The 20,861-nt window shown below is 42.8% G+C and overlaps 3 protein-coding genes across 4 annotated transcripts; all 3 read right to left on the minus strand.

Annotated features, from left to right (window-relative positions):
• Window positions 1-258: 258 nt before the first annotated feature.
• LOC117868010 (actin-85C-like) lies at window positions 259-1,392 on the minus strand. Its single transcript, XM_034753572.1, has one exon. It carries the CDS (start codon window positions 1,390-1,392, stop codon window positions 259-261), a length of 1,134 nt encoding a protein of 377 aa, XP_034609463.1.
• A 4,094-nt stretch (window positions 1,393-5,486) lies between these two features.
• Window positions 5,487-6,623, minus strand: LOC117868024 (actin-related protein T2-like). The gene has a single exon (XM_034753593.1). The coding sequence runs from the start codon at window positions 6,621-6,623 to the stop codon at window positions 5,487-5,489; it is 1,137 nt and encodes a 378-aa protein (XP_034609484.1).
• A 2,680-nt stretch (window positions 6,624-9,303) lies between these two features.
• Window positions 9,304-14,701, minus strand: LOC117868002 (actin-85C-like). Of its 2 annotated transcripts, XM_034753562.1 has the most exons (2): window positions 14,680-14,701; window positions 9,304-10,406 (listed from the first exon to the last, which is right to left on the minus strand). In XM_034753562.1, the coding sequence occupies exons 1-2, from the start codon at window positions 14,699-14,701 to the stop codon at window positions 9,304-9,306; spliced, it is 1,125 nt and encodes a 374-aa protein (XP_034609453.1). The 2 variants fall into 2 exon arrangements, with proteins under 2 accessions (XP_034609453.1, XP_034609452.1); XM_034753561.1 differs by lacking the exon at window positions 14,680-14,701 and having other exon boundaries at window positions 9,304-10,437.
• Between the last annotated feature and the right edge of the window lie 6,160 nt (window positions 14,702-20,861).

A 20,861-nucleotide genomic window follows, 5' to 3' on the forward strand; every position in this document is an offset into this window, starting at 1 on the left:
GGTGGTTTGTTCTCTAGAGTTTAAAAGTCTGAAAAACTATTTGCAGTTCCAGCAAGGAAAAACACATTTAAAGAATTAAAACCCGCAGGCGGGAAAAAAAAAAAAAAAAAAAAAAAAAAAAAAAAGGCACAGAACAAGGGCTCTTTCTTTACCAAGCCTTAAAATCACTTACTACAAATCAATTATTTTTGCGATGATTTATTAGCTGCTCTCCAGCTGTTCAGGTTGGTGTTGTGTTTTTCTGGATGGTTGGCCTTCTCAGAAGCATTTTCTCTGAAGCACAGATGGTCCAGTTTTCTTGTAGTCTTCACTCGTGACCCACATGTCCCTAAATGATGTTAAGCTGGTGAGGACGGAAGCCCCAATCCACACAGAGTAAATCCTATCTCGGGGTGCTAGGAGCTTTACAGGGATTGTGCTGGGGCTCTGAGTTTGCAGCTCCTTTAGAAGTCTTTCGTTGAGACCTCGGAAAAGGGTCGACCCGCCTGACAATACCACATTCCTCATGATATCAGGGTGGATATTTCCATCGCATTTCATAACGCTTTGAAGGATCATTTTGTCAATCCCTGGTGCCTCAATGCCAGCATTAGCTGGCACAAAAAGGGTTTCAGGAGCTCTGAACAGCTGGTCGGTAATCTTGATGGCATTGCCATCTGGGAGAATATACTCCCGTCCAAGCCTGTTGGGCTTTTCCTGATTTTTTTGGCTGGGTTCTACGGCCACAAAGCACAGCTTCTCCTTGATGTCCTTCACGATTTCCTTCTCTGCCGTGCTCACGAAAGAACATCCCGTCTCCAGGAGCAGCTGAGCAAGGTATTTAGTAATATCTCTGCCTGCAAAATCCATCCTGGAAACACCATGGAGCAAGCAGTGGCCTTTGTAGACAGGGACTGTCAGGGTCACGCCATCGCCACTGTCCAGCACTAATCCCGTCGTGCGGGCTGAAGCGTAAAGGGCCATCAGAGCTTGCAGAGCCACAAATACGGCAGGCACTTGGAAACCTTCAAACATGATCTCGGCCATTTTTTCTCGGTTCGACACTGTGTTCAGTGGCGCCTCGGTCAGTAACACTGGCCTCTCGCTGGGCTTCATCTTGAGTTCATGCTTAAACAAATGCCACCAGATCTTCTCCATGTCCTCCCACGAGGTAACAATGCCATGTTCCATTGGGTACTTAAAAGACAGGATACCCCTCTTGGACTGGGCTTCTTCTCCGACATAATACTCCCTATGACCAGCTCCAAACATGATCGCTTTGGATTTGGGGTAGCCGACGACAGTCGCGATGACTGACCTTGGTGCCTGCTCTCCTGACAGGCCGGCTTTGCACAGCCCAGATCCATTGTCAAAAATCACAGCGGGGAGATCTAAGATCTCGGATTCAGACATTCTCTGGCAAGACGGAAGCAGTCTCCAGGCAGCCCTCTCTCTGGCTCTGTGCTTCTGCTTGGGTGACATAGAATGTCTAGTTAAATATTCTAGATTCTTGAGAGTCACAAATGGGAACATTCCTCTGAGTCCCCCTGAGCTAACAGCTTGTCATGGCCACCTAATGAATATTGCTCCCTTCCCAAAGGCCTGAGAGAATGCCTTGAAAGTCACCAGTATGAAGAGTTTTGCTTCTCTCCCTATGACTGAGCCATTCTTATTCTCCCAGATTAATTATAACAGAGGCACAACACATAGTTCCAGACCATCACATACAGTGGGGACAGGTTCTAGTGCTTGCATTTGCTTATACTATATTTTTGTTTTAACTCCGTTGTTAATGCCTAATTAACATGGTATTTGGTCTTCTCGTGACTATCCAGTTCCTTGATGATGGAAACATCCTGAGAAGACTTAACCCCATGTTCTGAGTCCATAAATAACTCCAGGAGGTAAAGAAAGCTGTGGAAAAACAGACACCCAGTTGCTTAGCTCCTATGTAACTAGAGTCCAAAATATGCTAGAGAAGTGGCCCATGTGGGTATACAGACCTTAAATTAATTTTAAATATTGTACTGCTTATATGGGTTTCATCTTGATGGCTTTTAAAGTAACGTCTCAAGATGAGGATTCCAGAAGATAAAGTGTTTGACTTGCAGCCCAGTTCCCAGATAGAAAGATTACTGTAAAGGTTATTGTTTGCAATAATGGCCAGCTCCAAAATATAAAGGTTACCATAAATTGTCTTGTTTGTGAGAATGACATGGATCATAAGTTGTTCAAACTTATTTTTTCGTTTACAGTTGGATGAAAGTTGAGTGACTGGTTGTTGAAAAAGAACCCAGCCCATCAGCTGTTTTTAACAGGATTTTTGTGTTGAATTTTCCATAAAATGGTGACCCAAGGTCATCTCAAATCTTTTTCACCAGGATAAGTCCATGCCAGTTTCCCCAAATGTGTCCATTTTGGGGAGCGGGGAGGCTTGGGTTCAGTGTCTCTGTGGTATTTAAAACACCGAATATTTTAAAAATGGCTGACTGAAGCACAACTCTTCCAAATTGGTGCTTGCTAAGGCTGACCTAGTTTGAACCTGATTGGACCAAGTTGCAGGGCTCCACTGTCTTGTCCAAAGACCATAGAGGGAAGCGCTACAAGGTAGATGGAGTATGCAAGTGTGCAAGTTGTAAGAATCAAGGGTAAGGCCAATTTGTTGAGACTGACTTACTGATTACTTGATCTAATAGTTGTATTGCTTCAGTCTACATTTATTATTATTAACAGTAGCTTAACTTTGGTGTTAAGTTTTTTCAATTTTATTTGTGTTTGTGTAAGTGTTTTAAGAACATATATAAGAGGATAGTGGGTCATATTTCTTTCAATAATCAACATTAGACCTTTTGATGACTCAGCCGGTCAACCCAAAATCCTGACCCGCTCCCCCTAATTAATCTTTGGTTCTCACAAACATGGCGGGCTAATTCCGATCTCAGTTACTCTGGAACTCGGGTAAATCTACTGACGGGAGTGGAATTGTGCCTACTTAAAATCCATGTAAGTGAGCTCAGAGCCAGATCTGGAACATTTATAACACTATGCAAGTGTCCATGGCAGGCTTGTAAAAGTGAGTATATACATATTTTTAATCATTATTCAGCCCTTTGATGGCGAACATCAGAAAAGAGCAGTGATGTAAAAACATGAAGCTAAAAATGCCTCTGTGTCTCTTCTGACATGACATCATTTTAAAATTCAGGTTGTTAAATGGGGATGGGTTGTGGTGAGGGAGAGAGAAACAGATGCTTGGCAGGAGGAATTGATGCTTTGAGATCTTCAAAGGAAAGGGGCTATACAGGGGCAACCCATTATTGTAGTCATAATTTTCCATGATCTGCAAATAAAACTTAGTAATTAGCAGCAAACACACTCCTCTCTAAGGTCACCCATCTCCACTGGAACAGAACTTTATTACAATTGAATTTATACTGAAAGCTCTTTGAGGCGGTGACAGTGTCTCATGATGTGTCTGTACAGCACCGACCACAAAAGGGCCCTGATCTCAGCTGGGGCTTCTGAGCCCTTGTTCGTTGGCCTGAAGAATTGTTCTCGCAGTTTAGGAAGGATTCTCCAAATGGATCAAAACTGGGAATGTTGAACACTGATACGTTTAAATGAAAATTGTTCATCTGGAAAGTTACATTCACCAGCAAAATAAATTCTTGCTAAGCCACTTTTAAATATGACAATAAAGCCAAGAACTTTCCCACAGTCTAGACTGTAGGCTATAGCCTCAGGCCCTCCGAGAGGTCAGTGCAGCACCATCCTGCCACCCCAAGAGTAATATAGAGAGGGGTGGATGGACTGTGTCTCTGCTGGGAGTGCAAGCGAGTGTGGTTAGTCTGCTAGCCATTTCCACAGACTAGTGTGGAAAAATAACATTAAGGAGTGGCAAACCAGTTTGGATACTATAAAAACCAACTTCAGCCAAGCCATATTGCAGAGCCAACATCGGTTAGTCAGCCTGGGTTATGCACCTCTACAGTCCCTAGCCTCAGCAGAGATGTTGACATTTTAGAGTTGATTGAAACCATGAATTATTAGAAATGTTTGGATCTCCCCTTTGAGATTTCCAGTCCCTTTTCTTAGCTACCGGGTTATCAGAAAAGCTCCAGAAGTTTTGGACCTTCCAATCTTTGGATCTATCAGAAATGAGTTTCCAAGCTCCCCAGGGCTTCCTGAGTCACCATGTAGCATCCCAACATGCCAGAACCGCAGCTGGCTTGGGACAAGCTTTGTACTGTACATATTTATTATACCCTCACTTCTCTTCCTCCTCTGGTCAGATGTGGCTCTGAGACACAAAAAACAGACAGACACAGGGCCTGATGCAAAGGCCTAAACGGAAGGACTCTCATTGACTCCAGGGGGCTTTGGATCAAGCCCACAAACGATGACTATATCAATAAAGACCTGCGGGGAGATGCTCACCCCTCCTCGGGTGTTTTACCCTGGGCGTTTAAAGTTCTGGTCACGGAGCATTCCCCTGGAGCAGGCAGCTGTCAGGCTGACCTCTGAGGGCCCCCTCATAAATTGACATGGAGGCACATCAGGAACCAAGCTACTACATACAGCCCTCCAGGGATCCCCAGCTGTCTAAATTATGCCGGGGTCTCTCCAGTCCACAGAGCAGCGCGTGGTCAGGAGGGTGCTAAGGGGGCTCCATAACTGCTTTTGCCTGGGCTAGGAGCTGCCTGCGGTGTCTCTTAATGTACCCTTCGTATTTATTGTTATTAAGTCAACGGGACCGTCTGACACAGCATTTGTGCGAGGGGGAGACAAGGGTGGATCATTTCAAAATTGCCCTGTTCGGTACATGTTGCCTGAAGCTCTGGTACCGGCCTCTGTCAGAAGCAGGTACTGAACTAGATAGACCATTGGGCTGACACAGAATGGCAGCTGTTATGACTGGGCCCTCCTGCCCTTCAGTATGATCTCAGCTTCCCAGACCCTTCTGGGGTCATCTCACTGTCCCCTGATCTCTCTAACGCTCTATCTTTCTCATATCCATTGTGCTCTCTCGCTCAGCTTTCTTTGCTGTAGGTGATGATCTCACACTCACCCACACCAACCAATCTCAGGGTTAAGGCACAGAATGGAGATGCAGGAGAGCTAGGTTCAATTCCTGGCACTGTCACAGACTTCATCTAAATCTTGGGCAAGTCACTTACTTGTAATCCCTTTGTGCCTCAGTTTCCCAGCGGTAGACTCTCACCCTGCTTTATTTTAAAAGCTTTAAAATGAATACCAGTAAGAATCATTTTAGCAGATTATTTTGTATTACTGAAGATAAGGTCTTTAATCAAGGGAACAGCGCTGCAAAGGCCATGGAATTGAACAGACCAGAGGTCTCCATCTCTAATTTCCATGACTCTGAAGCCAAGTATACAATTAGAAAAAGCCAAACTTCTGTCCAAGGACTTTATTATTTCATTTTAACTAGCAAATGCAAGAACTGCCACTGTCCTGAATGGATGCTGGCTAGTTTTACCTAAGTCCTCTTAAAAACATCTTCTTTGGACAATGTTTGGTCCAAAATCCTTGTAATCAGCTGCAGTGATCCACATTTGCTTGAAGCTGGTCAAAGAAGTAATTACAGAAGCCCCGATCCATGCAGAAAACCACCTGTCTGTGGGTGCTATGATCTTTATAGGAACCCCTTTGGGGACCTGGTGTTCTAGTCCCTTAAAAATCCTCTCATCCAGCCCATGAAAGAGGGACGAACCACCCGACAGCACCATGTTCCCATAGAGAGTGTTGTGAATATTGACGTCACACTTTGAAATACTGTGAGCAATCATCCTATTAAGGCCTGGTGCTTCGTTACCAGTGCTACCTGGCGCAAAGAGGATCTCTGGTGCTTGAAAGAGTGGACTGCCAATACTGACTAGAGTCCCATCAGGCAGTTTATATTCTTTCAGGACCTCTTCTGGCCTCTTGGCTAATTCTTTGTGTGGATCTGGAGCCACGTAGCACAACTTCTCCTTGATGTCCTCGATGATACTCTTCTTCTTCGCCAGGCTCTCAAAGCGTTGCCCACTTTCCACCAGGAGCTTCGCGAGGAACTCTGTGATCTCTCTGCCTGCGACCTCCAGCCTGCAGACAGCATGGGGTAAGTAGTACCCTTCGTAGACTGGTACCGTCTGGGTAACACCAAATCCACTGTCTATGACCAGTCCTGTGATGCGTGCTGAGGCATAGAGCGACAATATGGCATGGACAGACAGGTAGAAAGCAGGCACCTTAAACCGTTCAAACATCAGCTGAGTCATTTTTTTTCGATTCTCCATTGGGTTCAAAGAGGTCTCAGTCATTAGCACAGGCCTCTCAGAGGCTTTCAGTCCCAATTCATGCTCATAGATATGCTTCCAGATCTTCTCCATATCATCGTAAGATGTAACTATACCCTGTTCAATGGGATACTTCAAAGACAACACATCCTGTTTGTGCTGGGCTTCTTCTCCCACACAGCAGTCCTTCTGAGCTGCTCCTGACAGTGACATATTTGTTTTGGGGCAGCCAATAACTGTAGGAATGATGTGTCTTGGACCAATTTCTCCTGACAGGCCAGCTTTACATAGCCCTGATCCATTGTCAAAAATCGCAGCTGGAATATCTAAAGTTTGGGGATTAAACATCACTTCAGCTTTCCCCCTAGACCTTAAATAGTTTCTAAAAAAGCTGCCTCTGGGAAGCTTAGTTGTGAAGGTTTAAGGATGTATCTTCCAACTATATCTTGTCAGTTTTACAAGATGACAAGCTCTACTAGTCAACAAAATCAAGGACTGATGCTCCTAACTTTGACCAGGATTCAGGATTTTTATCCCCACTCATGTGGTGGCAAGCAAGGCATTTCCAGTGCTTCGTCCTGTAACACACAACAATGGATGAGCTAGGTAATGATTGTTTGGTGGCCATTACAACTGAAGCAGATATATCCAAGGCTTTCAATGTATTAACTCACCTAGTCATAGGTATCAGGGAAATGATTAAGAAATGTAAAATATAGAATTTTCTGCAAGCAGATCATTAAGGATTTGAAATGCTCTTTGAATTAGAGAGCAATGCGCCGTTTGCTTTTATAAGGCTCTGAGCATTTTTAACATTGAGACATTTAGGTACGTCGGTGCTTGTTTTTAAATCCTGTTCTGATCACTTATGCCAAACAGCACATGCGTCTCTCATGGGGATTATACCAGCTCCAGTGCCACTCCACTCACCTACACAGTTTTGTTGAGTTCTGAAGTTAGCCAAGAATGTGGCAGTAGCTTATCATTTTGCTTTACCTAAGGGTGACTATATTCAGTAGGTTTATATACATTACAGTGAAGTACAGTCATCGTCCTTGAAGAAATTCTCTCTCTCTTCCAGCTGCTGCTCTGGTGCCCCCTAGTGAAACGTGTGCTACCCAGTCTGGGGCACTGATGCACGGAGATCCTTCCTTTAGAAGATGGGCCCAGCTGTGAGTTAAGCAGCGTACTGAGTGGTACACAGAATAGGAAGATCAGCAAATGTGATGTGATTTTATCTTCTCTGGGAGAAGGCTCTAAGGGTAGGTCTACACTAAACAAACAAAAAAACCCACGGCAGCAAGTCTCCAAGCCTGGCTCTGCAGACATGGGCTCACCCGACAGTGCTCAAAATAGCTGTGTAGGTATTTGGGCTCAGGCTGGAACTCGGGCTTTAACGCCTGGGGAAGTTTTCGGAGCCCGAGCTCCAACCGCAACATCTACATCGTTATGTTTAGAGTGTGAGCCCAAGGCTGAAGACCCAGGCTCTGAGACTCGTTTTTGGGAATGGGGGGTTTGTTGTGTAGACACACTCTAAATGTCTATGTGCCAACAAGCAAAACCCTACCTCTTGGGCTCAGGCCCTTAAACCCAGAAAGTCAATAACTCTCTGAAATGACCTAGAACAGGGGTAGTCAATTATTTTTGTCAAGGTCCAAATTTCTTGGTCAAGGTATAGTCAAGGTCCAGACTCCAGAGAAAATAATAAAAAACCCAAAATGATAATAGTAATAATTAAATAAAAATATTTAGGGGTCTGTTCAAAAGCATCTGGCGGTCTGGATATGGCCCATGGTCCACCTACTGACTATCCCTGACCTAGGGGCTTTTAGTACAATTATGAATCATGACACTGGAAAGGAAAATGCCTTTTTATGTGCTGAAAAGATAGGCTTCTCTTGGTATTAATTAGTTAAGTAAAACATTAATTAATATTATTCATTTGTATTACCACAGCACTTAGGAGCCTTACACAGACCGAGGACACCTTTGTGCTAGGCACTGTACAAACACAGAACAGAAAGAAGGCGCCTGTCCAAAAGAGCTTCCAATCTAAGTTTGAGACAGGAGACAACAGATGGATACAGACAGGCGGCCAATGGAGGGGTGGGGTACAAGGAAACAATGGAACAATATTGATCAACACAAGAGGCAGCAGTCTCCATCGTCAAGATTTTTGTAGGCAATATGGCAAAGGAGAGTTTTAAGGAAGACGGATAATGAGGTGGCTTTATAGATAAATATTACAGGAAGCTCCACCCAGGACGGCGGGACAGCATAGGACAAAGCACACATCTTGTTCTCTCTGGAGCAGCTAAAGACCTCATTCTCATTATGCGCCTGAGTAATGTCAGTAAAGGGGGTCGCCCCATCAAGGTCAACATTTGCAGGAGCAAGCTGCAGTCCAGTAAAGATTTGGAGAGCAGAACTTTCGTTTTAATGTTCCTTTAGGGTCATCGCATTTGTTTACCATAAACTGGATCACTACAGCAAAGATAACAAAACATAAGCTATCCACACGGCCCCCATGACTCTCCAGCCCTGCTTTGTGTTGCTACATTAGGAGAGAAAAGTTCAGTCAGACCTGACTCCAATTCTGGTTTTGATTTTTTTTAACGCCTGGTGGTAGGAGGAAGAGCATGCTGGGGCTACAGTATTCAGCCAGTGGTGAAAAAGAATGGCTCTGACTGCTTTAGGGTGACCCCTCTGGCCTGCTAAGGAACAACATCCATGCCTCCGAAGGGAGTCCCAGCCAATACTGAGTAGAGACCAGAAGGATGACAAGTGCAAATGAAGATGTGAAGACGTGGAAGCAAGACACTGAGCACCCTTTGAGGGTGATAGGAAAATAAGACACCTAACAGCCATTCTGAACAAGATGGTCTGTTTCTAATGTTTTATTTTCTGTAATGTTTGGTCATCCAATAAATACACAAACCGCTGTAGCATCTTCTGGTTCACATCTTGGGAGCATTTCTTGAGCACTGTTTATTCGAATGAGACCATGGTTCAGTTGCGTAGTCTCTCCTTAAAAGCATTTTCTGTGTACTACAGCAGCACCAAACTCTTTGTAATCACTGACGGTGACCCACATTTCTTTAAAAGCTGACAAGCAAGTGAGGATGGAGGCCCCGATCCACACACAGTACTTCCTCTCGGGCGGTGCTATGACCCGTACGGCCATCCCGATGGGCACTTGCCGCTGCATCTCCCTCAGGATCCGTTCATCCAGTCCAGGAAATAGGGTGGACCCACCGGAAAGAAGCACATTGTCGTAAAGATCCCTGCGAACATCAATGTCACATTTCATCACACTGTTGAAGATCATTTTGTGCACCCCGGGGGCTTCGATACCAATGTTAGCGGGCATAAAAAGGGTCTCCGGGGCTCGAAAGAGCTGATTGCCTATCTTAATGATATTTCCATCAGGCAGTTTGTATTCTTTGAGGATTTCTTCTGGCTTTGCTTTTGTTTCTTTGACGGGATCTAAAGCCACATAGCACAGCTTCTCCTTGATATCTTTCACGATCTCCCTCTCAGCTGTGCTCACGAAGGAGTGGCCACTTTCCAAAAGGAGTCTCATGAAGTATTCAGTGATATCCCTGCCTGCGATATCCAGCCTGGAAACTGCATGGGGTAAACAGTATCCTTCGTAGATGGGTACGGTGTGGGTAACTCCATCTCCACTGTCCATTACTATCCCTGTCGTGCGTGCTGAGGCATAGAGTGCCAGTGTTGCCTGCACTGCAACATACATGGCAGGCACCTTAAAGCCTTCAAACATGATCTCAGTCATTTTTTCCCGGTTCTGTAGGGGATTGAGTGGGGCCTCCGTCAGTAGCACCGGCCTGTCGCTAGCTTTGATTCTCAGCTCGCACTCGTAGACATGTCTCCAGATCCTCTCCATGTCATCCCAGGATGTAACTATGCCGTGGTCGATTGGATAATTCAAACTTAAGACACCCCTTTTGGACTGGGCTTCTTCTCCAATATAAAATTCCTTCTGTCCTGCTCCTAGCATCGTTGCTTTGGCTTTCGAGCGACCAACAATTGCTGTAATAACTGACCTTGGCGCACTGTCCCCTGCAATACCAGCCTTGCATAATCCAGATCCGTTGTCAAATATCACAGCTGGGATATCTAAAAGTTTAGAGTCAAACATTCTTTGAACTATTTGCTGCCCACCTGAAAGCTGCTTTGGGGAGATTTAATGCAAGCAGAACGTTTGATACTAAATGTTCTAGATTGCTGATGTCATATATGGCAGAGTCCTCTCATTCGCCCATGTTATCAACAAGGCAGTTATGCTACTGACGAACGCCAAGGCAGTTTTTTGAGGAATTTGCAGTTTGCCATTTCTGCTCTCAAGTACCTAACAATGGACCAATGAAGTAATAATGGTTTTGCTGAAGAGTCAGCTGTCAGGGCCTTACAGACTTGATTGCTGATCTCAGATAAATCCCTGAAAAAAGGCTTGCTTAGATTCCTAGATTCAGAGTATCAGGCCAGAAGGGACCATTATATAACACAGGCCAGCACATTTCAGCCATTTACTGAACCCAATAATCTGTGTTTGACTTAAGCGTCTCTTACAGAAAGGCATGTCTTGATTTGACCTGATCCTGGCTGGAGCCTCTTGGTGCTACCAAATACAAATAAAAATAATCAACTGTTTACAGCAAAGCACAAATGTTCGTAATGCCTCACCAACAACTAACACCCAATGGTTTTTTTTCCCCACCTGTATTATTCCTACCAGGTTTTCTCCAGTGGCTGGTGACACTGTAAGAACTATTCTGTTATGAATATACAGTTTACTAGCTTTTTTTCATAAGTTCCATATGGACTCATTTATGGACTGTGAGCTATTTAAGAATCTCTTTGGAACCTGCTTGCAAAGTGCCTGCTTGAAAATAATTAAACTTCTCACGTGCACCCACACCTTAACTAATAATCTGCAAATATTGCCGACAGCTGTTGAAGATGGGAACAACTTCGCTTTCGTGGGGGATCGAACTGCATTTGCCTGTTTGATTTCTGAACAGTGCCCGAACCAAAAACAGAACCTTTCATTTAATTCTTTTCAATCCTACATGCAGAACTCTTAAAAAATATAATTTTTAAATGGAATGGGGCTACATTTGGTACTGGTTATGGCATTCTGTTTCTCGTCAGTCTTTGCTGTTACTTACTTTCAAAGTTCTACCTTACCTGCAAAAAACCATGGAAGTGAAAAACAAACAGGTCATTGTTGCAGATTTTGCTGTTTTCAGGAGACTAGCTTTCTTTAAATGAAGTTTCTAACACTCTCCATTGAAAAAAAAGCACCTTTCCTAAATGAACCTACCTATTGTGCTGCTGGCATATGCGCCTGCTTGCAAACAAACATCCTTCTTCCCTTCTTAGCCTTTATAATTATAGCACATTCCAGGGGAGAATCAATGCTCCAAAAGTTTTGAAATATTCTCTCTGTGACATTTGACCTCAGTTTTACACCTATTTTTTTCTTTTTGCTTTCTTTTTAAATTGTATTTTTGATTCAAGAAAAGGTTTCCAGAGGAAGATTTCTATCATTAATTTTGGAATATACTTCTGAACACAATCAGGTCTGACAACCCAATCCCAGTTACAGTGAAAATTTCCGTTAACAAAAATTACCATATAACTTAGTTTCGAATCCATGGCTGTTGCAATTTAATTGCTTCTCTCCATGGCTTTAAATCTAGGGCAGCTTCAAAGCGAAGGTGGCTTCTATTAAATTTAATTACTTTCTTTTGCAGCTTGCCCGGCAAAGGTGCCAGCTATTAAATGAAGGTGGTTATGAATCAGAGGCAGATTCCAAAGAGATATAGTTAAAATCTCTACTTAATATATAAATCCATGACTGTTAGTGCAGGGACTTTTCTGCCCCAAGTGAACTTAAAAAAACTCACCAAAACCAAAAAAGTAACATCTGATAAGTGATCAACTCCATGCATGTTCTTTCCATTTCAGCCTAGATTCCACACATGTTCGTGTTAAATGCTGCTCTATCCATTTTCGCAATTTCTCTAATCCTCTAAATATTTGTGTACATATATTTCAATGTGCGGCACATTTATTTCCATGTGCACTTCTATATTAATGTCAACAGGTGTCCTAATCATTTAAGAGGTTGTTATATTCAACGCAATAGAAGCCCTATTTAGTTCAGCATGTTCTGTGTGCAGTTTACAGTGAAGTATTCAGTATAGAACATAATGTTTATTATTTAAACAAGGGAATTTTGACTGCAATTATAGAACAGTAGTTAGGCTGAGAGGTTGGAACGCCCATCTGGACCCAACATTGGCTCTCCCTTGTAAATCACCATAACAAGGTCATGCATGAATTACCCTTAACTTTCTTACTATTGTGTTTGTAACAATGCGTGTGAATTTGCTGCTCCTGTCAATTGGAAGTATTGGAGACTGAAGACCTCTACTCAGAACAGGTACAACATTGGGCAACAAAAGTTTCCTTATGCCCCCTTGACAATGTGTTCAAACCTGACCTGGCAGGACCATATTTAGGAGTGAAAAGTTAGTTCTTTCTTCATGGTCCTGCAAGTCTGCCAACTGCTGTCAATTGTCGGGGAAATATTTGCCCACCAGAAATAGGTGAGATCACCAGTTTCCTTTCACACAGGCCACTGAAGAACAAGCAACTGGTAATGAACTGGCACCCAAGACAAAAAATCATTGGAAATATTTTAATATGTGTATTCTACAAAATTTCTGCAGATACCTCATAAATGGCGCCAAACTCATATCAACAGACACTGGATTTTATAAGTGAAAGGGCACAATTCACAAAAAAGTTAAACATGCTACTTATTGGGCATTCTTGCTTATTTTATTTGAGAAGTGCTGAGCATACGGTTTCAACTGAAAACACCGTACACAGCTTTGTGCTTTGACCATTTCACCCGCCCAGAAATGCTTTCTCCCCGCCCCCAGCTAGCTAAACATCTCTCTGGTGGAAAACCCAGAATTCAGGCCGGATTCTGAGTTTGGAAGCCATACAAAACTTATGGAGTGAGTTTCACTTGAAGATTTGGCATTTCAAGGTAAAACAGTGGGGTGTGTGAAGGAAGTCCTGAGCTGACTTAAACCTAGTGAACCCTCATGACATCACTGAGTGCCCACGATGCAGATTGTGCAGTACCATGGACAATAAGGCCCCTGATCTAGAGCTTCTCGCTGCTACCAAATAGAGAGGAAGGATCCACTGGTTAGAGCCCTAGAGTAAGACTTGGAAGACAAGGATTCAATTTCTTGCTGTGTGACCTTGGGAAAGACACTTAACCTATCTGTACCTCAGTTCTCCAGCTATAAAATGGGGTTAATAGCATTTCCCTACATCACAGGGATGTTATGGGGATAAATACATTAAAGATTGGGATGAACTCAGATACTATAGTGATGGGGGCCATCTAAGTACCTAAGAAAGAGAATTTATATAAATGATGTATTGTTTAGCAGCTGGCCCAGCATTCAAGTCATTATGGAACTGGGCTGCAGGGATGTGAGCCCTTGTTAGGGGAAAAGAAAGTGGAACAAACTCTTATGATCTGGAATTGCTAGGGACTCTTAGCAGAATTTGCACAGCTCTAATGATCAGCTGATAGCCTGAAGCATGAGGAGTAAATGTCCTTTTAATACTGTTTAAGACAGGGTAGCTACCAACATGGTAGACGATAATTAAATTACCCATACTTTAGTAGAATAAAATCCAGACATACTGTTTTTATGCTGGATTCCTGCAGCAGTGAGTTCCACAGGTTAAGCATGCAGCACTGTTTCATTTTTGTCAGTTCCCCTTTCGATTTATATCTGAGGTTAAAACCTGGTGTTCAGTTTTATTCCATCAGACATTTAAATATATTATCGATTCTCCCAACTCTTCTCCGTGTTATTATCCCACTGTCTACTCATTTTCTTTAAGCTTACGTGGATCTCTTTGTTCTCATCTGAATCTTCCTTGAAGATAATCCAGACTGAGCAAAATATTGGAAGGCTGGAAGAGGAAGCTAGACAAATTCAACCTAGAAATAAGGTGCAAATTGTTACCAGCAAGGGTAATTAACCACTGAAACATTTTACCAAGAGTTGTGATAGATCCTCTATCACTGGGAATTAGGATGTTTTTCTCCTAAAAAGATGGGCTCTAATTCAAACAGAAATTAGTTCAAGGAAGTCCTATGGCCCATGTCATACAGGAGGTCAGACTAGATGATGATGGTCCGTTTTAGCTGAATCTGCCCCATGGGAGGGCATAAGGTTTACATAGCATCATTATAATATAACTGTACATTGTTTATACAGAGATCAATACAACTGGAACCTCTGAAATGCTAACCTTGCATCAGAGAGATGCTCAGAACATGCCATGTGCTCAGGGCACATTATTGTTAGTCCCAAGACTGCCAGCAGCATACCCTAGGTTAAATCCTGGTCCTGCGGAAGTCACCGGCAAAGCTCCCTGGGATTTCATTGAAAGAGGACTGGGACAAGGAATTTTGTCACTAACCAAACCCATTCCAACTCTGGTACTTCCTCAAATTTCTACAAGCAATCACATTTTACAGTCTAACACAGTGCTTACAAAAAATCTCAGACACGTTGCTCCAAGCAAGAAGTGACAGATCCATCATCAACTTGACAAGTGGCTTGATGAATTGGTGTTAATTTCTCTCCCAAATAACAAATGAGCTTTGTCGGGCAAGACACAAGTGCCAGTGTGTCAGGGTCTCTTTCCCTCCCTTTCTTCTCATGAATACCCTATTAAATGTTTATTATTTGTGTGAATTATAGTTTCCATGTTTGCTTTTATGGATGGGGAGAATGGGCCCTGCGTTCGCTGGCTGGGCTAGCTCGTTTTTATATTTCACATCTGTGATAGTGTGTTGCACGACAGGATGATTGATACGGCTTTCAAAATGGATTAAGCTGCAACTTTTAGATTTCAGTGAAGCTTCAAAGAAAACATATTTCGGTGCCTTTTTTTCCATGATGGACCTTCCTTGTTAACCATTGCATGCTCCTAGAGCACCGAGTCAATTGCCAGGGCAAATATGCTTTGCTCTTCTTTGGAAGGATGTAACCATAGACATGAAGACACCATGCCAAGGGAGCAGAGTACATTCTGTGCCTGTGTCTCAAACGAGGATTTTGCAGCATCCCTTTGATATTTGGACAGAAAATTCGTAGCTGACGTCTGGAGTTGCAATTTGAGAGAATGCTTCCAGACATTAGCGCCATTCAATGAATTAAAAAGGAGAAAATAAAAGAAATAATGAGCAAGAGGCACGCAATGATGGAGAAGATATAGCTTAAGGCAGACAGAGCAGTCATGTTGTGTATGAAATCATGTTGCTCTCTAGTGGCTATCCCAGATAATATAAAGGACCTATTACTACTGCTGGCAAAGGGAGATCTCTTTTAGGTCAAGTGCTAGAGGCCTGTGGTTTATGCAGTTGAAAGACCAGAATTCTAGTCCCACCTCCCCATTGCCAGCATGGGACCTGTGCACACCGTGCCTGTGTGGAGTCTGTGGATTTGCACATCCTAGGGCAGCTGAAGTGAGCGTTTCCGGGGAGATGAACAGACAGACATGGGTGTTTTCTCACAGAGTGAGGGCGTCTCCACTAGGAGAAACTGGATGTGAGAGAGCGGAGCAAAGGGGGAAGCAACACAATGCACGGTGGGCAAGCGGGTGAGGAAACTGGTCGCCAGCAGCCTTCCCTCAGACAGCATAATGAAAATAACAGGATTGAACAAGTCTTAGAGCGAAGAATCTGTGATTGTGATCACTGCTTCTGATTGGCTAACAACCCTGCAAGATCCCTTTCCTCTCTGAGGGGAGGTGTTTGATTGCTTCCATACTTGTTTCAATGTAAATCCCTATTGTGCAATGTCTTCAGCACACTCCAGGCACCCACAACATTCTTTGAAGTTAAATTTTAATGAGTTTATTGACACCAGTTATGATATTTCAAAACACATCAGCTACAAATTGTTACCATGCACCCCTAACATTTCCAATAACCCCCGTGTAAAAACAAACACTGCCTTCCCTGATGATTTTACATCTTCGTGCTGACTCATTTGACTGTGTTTGTTTAAAATCCTGGGGGTTTGGTTTTTAGGGTTTTTTTAAAAAACGTAAAACATTCAATGCATGATTTTCTGCGTACCCAGATTTCAGACACTTTGGCAGCATTTTGAACTCATTTTTGTGAGCACCAGATGGACAAAGTCCTCCTCTCCAATTTTCACTGCACATCTTTGATCTAAAATATTGGTCTCTACTACAAAATCTGCCACCATTCCAAGCATGGAGCACCTATTAACGCTGTAAGGATTGCCACAGTGGTCCATCCAATATAGTGACCCCCGTCTGACAATGGCCAGATGTTTCAGAGGAAGGTGCATGGAACCCTGCAGTGGGCAATTAGGAGAGCCTTTCCCTGGGTCAGCTCTTGGCCTCACTGATATCTTGTGGCAATGAGTTCCGCAGGGTAACTTTGTAGCAGAGATGCATTGAAGAATTTGAAATAGAGATCCAAGGTGTGGAAGAGAGAAGAATTTTAGTTAAAATGGGCCTGACCTTACATTCTTTGTGCCCCCAACTCTCCATGAAACCCATCAGAGACTGGGGTTGCGCATGCCAGAAATGCAGGGTTCAGTCCTCGTTGCAGGCTAAGCATTGGATATTTTTTAAATAGGCAAAGTAAGATGAATGTTTCAAGACCAACTCTGTTATTCTGGAGAGGTGAAGTTCCCCCCTGTGCAGAAGGACAGCACAAAACAGAATTCAAGTGGGGCACAACTCCGGCATTGCCCTGTACACAGAGATGGAATTCCCCCTAAATTTGTTCACAATCTCTAGTAAATCCTCTAGATTTTAGCTCTATAAAATGAAACAGATTTACAAAACCCGGCTCCAAAACCATGACCAGTGCTCACTGCTGCAAAACACTTGCTACCAAGGATAGTGCTTCCTATAACACGTAGTCCCGTTGAAATGGCATAGTAGCAAGACGTGTGATTGGCAGCTTTTGCAGGATCACACCTTTTTTATGCGGAAGCCACAAAACTGCATTGTGCTCCCTCTGCTGACCCTGCAGATGTGTTTCAGTAACAAACTTCCTTTACTGAGCTTTGTGTGGCAGCAACGATTGATGCCGGCAAAGACAGGGGACAGCTCTGAGCCTGATCCAACTTCTATGGTAGTCACTGGCTCAGGCCCTGTGCAAATTGAAGTTGCTGCTAAACGAAAAGACGTGTGTTAATTTCAGCTGCATACAAAACACTGGGGAGGAAAATAAAATCAATGTTTGCTAAATAGAAAAGAAGATCTAAATCAACAGGGAAAGTGTTTATGTTCCAGCTCCTAAAAGGTATTCTGGAAAGTGGAAACAAATTATAAACTATACCACAAAAATAAATACATCTCACTGTCCTTGTAAGGGCAACTTACATTACCATGTTGGTAAATTGGAATGTCTTTAGGGATACAGATCTGGTCTTCTACTCTTTACATTAAGTATCGGGGGGGCAGGGGGGAAGGGTCTGGAATTAATAGTATCATCTGAAATGTAACAAACCCTGCTAGTGACAAACAATCAGGAAGGTTCAAGCCCCAGCAGAATTCAGATTTAATTCAAACAGCTTGGAATCCAGCATCACAAAAGCCACTTAGAGTTGCATATTTTCCATTTTGGGAAAATAGATTTAAGAAAAGAAAAGAAAAGAAAAGAAAAGAAAAGAAAAGAAAGATGGGAGAATGAACCACACACCTCAACCCTGTATAAACAAATGTACAAATAAAAGCTTGGCTGAAAATCCACATATTTAAAATGATAGATTTGATTTTCTGCTTTTTCTCAATTTTCAGATAAAGACTTATTTACTTCCTCCATGGACAGTATCAAGAAAGGGTAAAGGAATTTCACCCAAGTGTGTTCCTTCTGCTCAGCCATGAATTAACCCTTTCTGTTGCTACGGGCAAAGGGTAAAAGTGATGTCTCCTGGGGTGCTCACTGAAAGGCAGTAAAAATACTGGCTCCCGTCTTCTATAGAGTGCCTAAAAAACTGGTGCCAAGAAGGGATGGGTTTATGATTAAGCCACTGGATTGGGAGCCAAGAGATTGGTCAGTTCCCAGCTCTGCCAGACTCCTTCTGTGACCTTAGTCAAGTCACTCAGTCTCCGTGCCTCAGTTTCCGTCTGCAAAATGGTGACAATAATCCCACTCTGAGTCTGTCTAATCAGTTTGGATTGTAAACTTCTAGGGCCAAGACTGTCTTACTATGTTTATGTACAGTTCCAGCGTATGTACAGTATCAAATCTCAACTGGGGCACTTAGGCTTGATAGCAATACAAGTAATAAAATAATATTCAGCAGAGATAAAATGTTGAACATCTATTTAAAAAAAGAAAGGCAGAGAGCCTGTTGCAAAAATCCTCACACCTGCTTGCAGCCATATTTGTGCAAATAAAGTATGCAACTGTGTACCCAAGTGGATATTTAGGCACCTAGACACTCATCTGAGCATGCAACTGCCCATTAGTCACTTTCTCCCAGCTGTTGTCCCTTGTTGTATGTATCACTTCATGTATGCTTAATTAACGTTGCTGGTATGTGTGTCACTGACGTTAATGGGAGCTTTACTATTGATTTCAGTGGGTATAGGATCAGGTCCTGAGTGAAAAGTAGATTAAGAGCCATAGAAAGGAAACTTGAACTCCTCTTACCCATGAAGAATAACTATTAATTTAGGATTAAATTTGCAATTAACCATTTTGGAGTCTCATTGTTACAAGTTAGCCCTATATAACCAAATGCCACCAGGCTGTGTTTTAGACACAAATGATTTAAAGGTTTCAGAGTAGCAGCCGTGTAAGTTGTGTATGAGGTGTGAAAGCAACCAGTGCAGAGATTTTGTAATCCAAAATGCAGGGCATTCACATTAACTAGCATTCAAGTGTAATATCACTGGAGCTTGGCCAGTGATATAGGTCAAAACTCAGTCACATGTCTTGTTACTCGGTCCTGAACATCCTTCAAATCCAGCTAAGCAAACAGCTCTGAAAATCCTTTGCCAAGTGCCAACTCCAGCTGGCATCCTCGTGGATTTTACTGTACAGCTTATTACAGTCTGAGGTTATGAAAAGTTTACTAATGAAAAACATTTCAGGATACTGTGCCAGCAGTTTAGGCCAGAGGAAGAGCTGTAATGACGCGAGCATATATAACTTTGGTGGAAAGTCTGAAACATCCGTTCCACACCCTGAGAGCAGCATCTGTTTATAAATCCCAACAATTCTGGACAAGAGCAATCACATGGATTTCTTCTAAGATGTTTATGTTTTGCTTTCTAAATATTTAAAACCATTGATAAAATTAAAGACAAAACTTTCATAATACTTTGCTCCTTGGTTATTTGGTTCATTTTTAGTTTGCAGGGAAAGTGTGTGTTATGTAAACACGAACTCGATATAGCTAACAGGGTGTGAGAGCACTGAGGAACAGGGCATGTCAGCAAAATGTTTGGATAACTAAGAAAACCTCTTTAAGTGATCCTTCTGAAGGCCTGTTGTGAAATAACATTTGATTCCTAAGAAAGAACCATTTCAACTGAGTAACAGAGGGTCCTGTGGCACCTTTAAGACTAACAGAAGTATTGGGAGCATAAGCTTTCGTGGGTAAGAACCTCACTTCTTCAGATGTAAGTTTACTTGCATCTGAAGAAGTGAGGTTCTTACCCACAAAAGCTTATGCTCCCAATACTTCTGTTAGTCTTAAAGGTGCCACAGGACCCTCTGTTGCTTTTTACAGATTCAGACTAACACGGCGACCCCTCTGATACTTTAAACTGAGTGTTATTTTTCACAAGTCAAAAGGGCCAATCGTGCTTTCTCTAATAAAGCTACAAGAACTACTGATCTAATTTTCATGAAGAGAAAAGCATATTCCTTTTGAGCTATTACATTTCCCACACGCAATTTCGCCAATAGTTGGCACCTCATAAGCATTGTGTATAAAACTTTTATCTACCTGATTGATCAGCGCAATATTTATATGATATTTTAAGGTGCACCCTTTACAGGTGTCCACACAGCAGTAAGCAGCATGGGCAGTTAATCTGGTTTGTTATTGCGGCATTTCTGTCTTCCTTACCTTTCCTATGGTTCAGTTACATTTGAAAACTCAAAATTTGCCCTTGGACACAACCAGACAGCTTCCACTGAAGTCAGCAGAAGTGGAGCAGGCATATCTGAAGACAGAACCGGGTCTTACATGGTTTCATTCTTCCACTGACATGCAAAGGAGTTGAGGGTAACTCCTATTAATACTAACAGGAATCTCCTGGCCAGTAGTCGGAGATTGTTCCACATCTGGTCCCTTCTGCAGGGTAACAGTAAATCAGGTGCTTTGACTTCAGTGGAGGCTGATGTACATTAGCTGATGATGTGGCCCCCAGAAACATCAAGTGCTGCCACTATGCTTCTTGCTGCCTCCAAGGTCGAGGACTTTTTAAACCAGGAGCCGGTTTATGATC

Source organism: Trachemys scripta, chromosome 19 (genome assembly GCF_013100865.1).
Source record: "Trachemys scripta elegans isolate TJP31775 chromosome 19, CAS_Tse_1.0, whole genome shotgun sequence".
Classification (NCBI taxonomy): Eukaryota; Metazoa; Chordata; order Testudines; family Emydidae; genus Trachemys; species Trachemys scripta.

Excerpts from the sequence above, each read along its gene's own strand:
- LOC117868010 (XM_034753572.1), bottom strand. The coding sequence starts at position 1,392 with ATGTCTGAATCCGAGATCTTAGATCTCCCCGCTGTGATTTTTGACAAT.
- LOC117868024 (XM_034753593.1), bottom strand. The coding sequence starts at position 6,623 with ATGTTTAATCCCCAAACTTTAGATATTCCAGCTGCGATTTTTGACAAT.
- LOC117868002 (XM_034753561.1), bottom strand. The coding sequence starts at position 10,437 with ATGTTTGACTCTAAACTTTTAGATATCCCAGCTGTGATATTTGACAAC.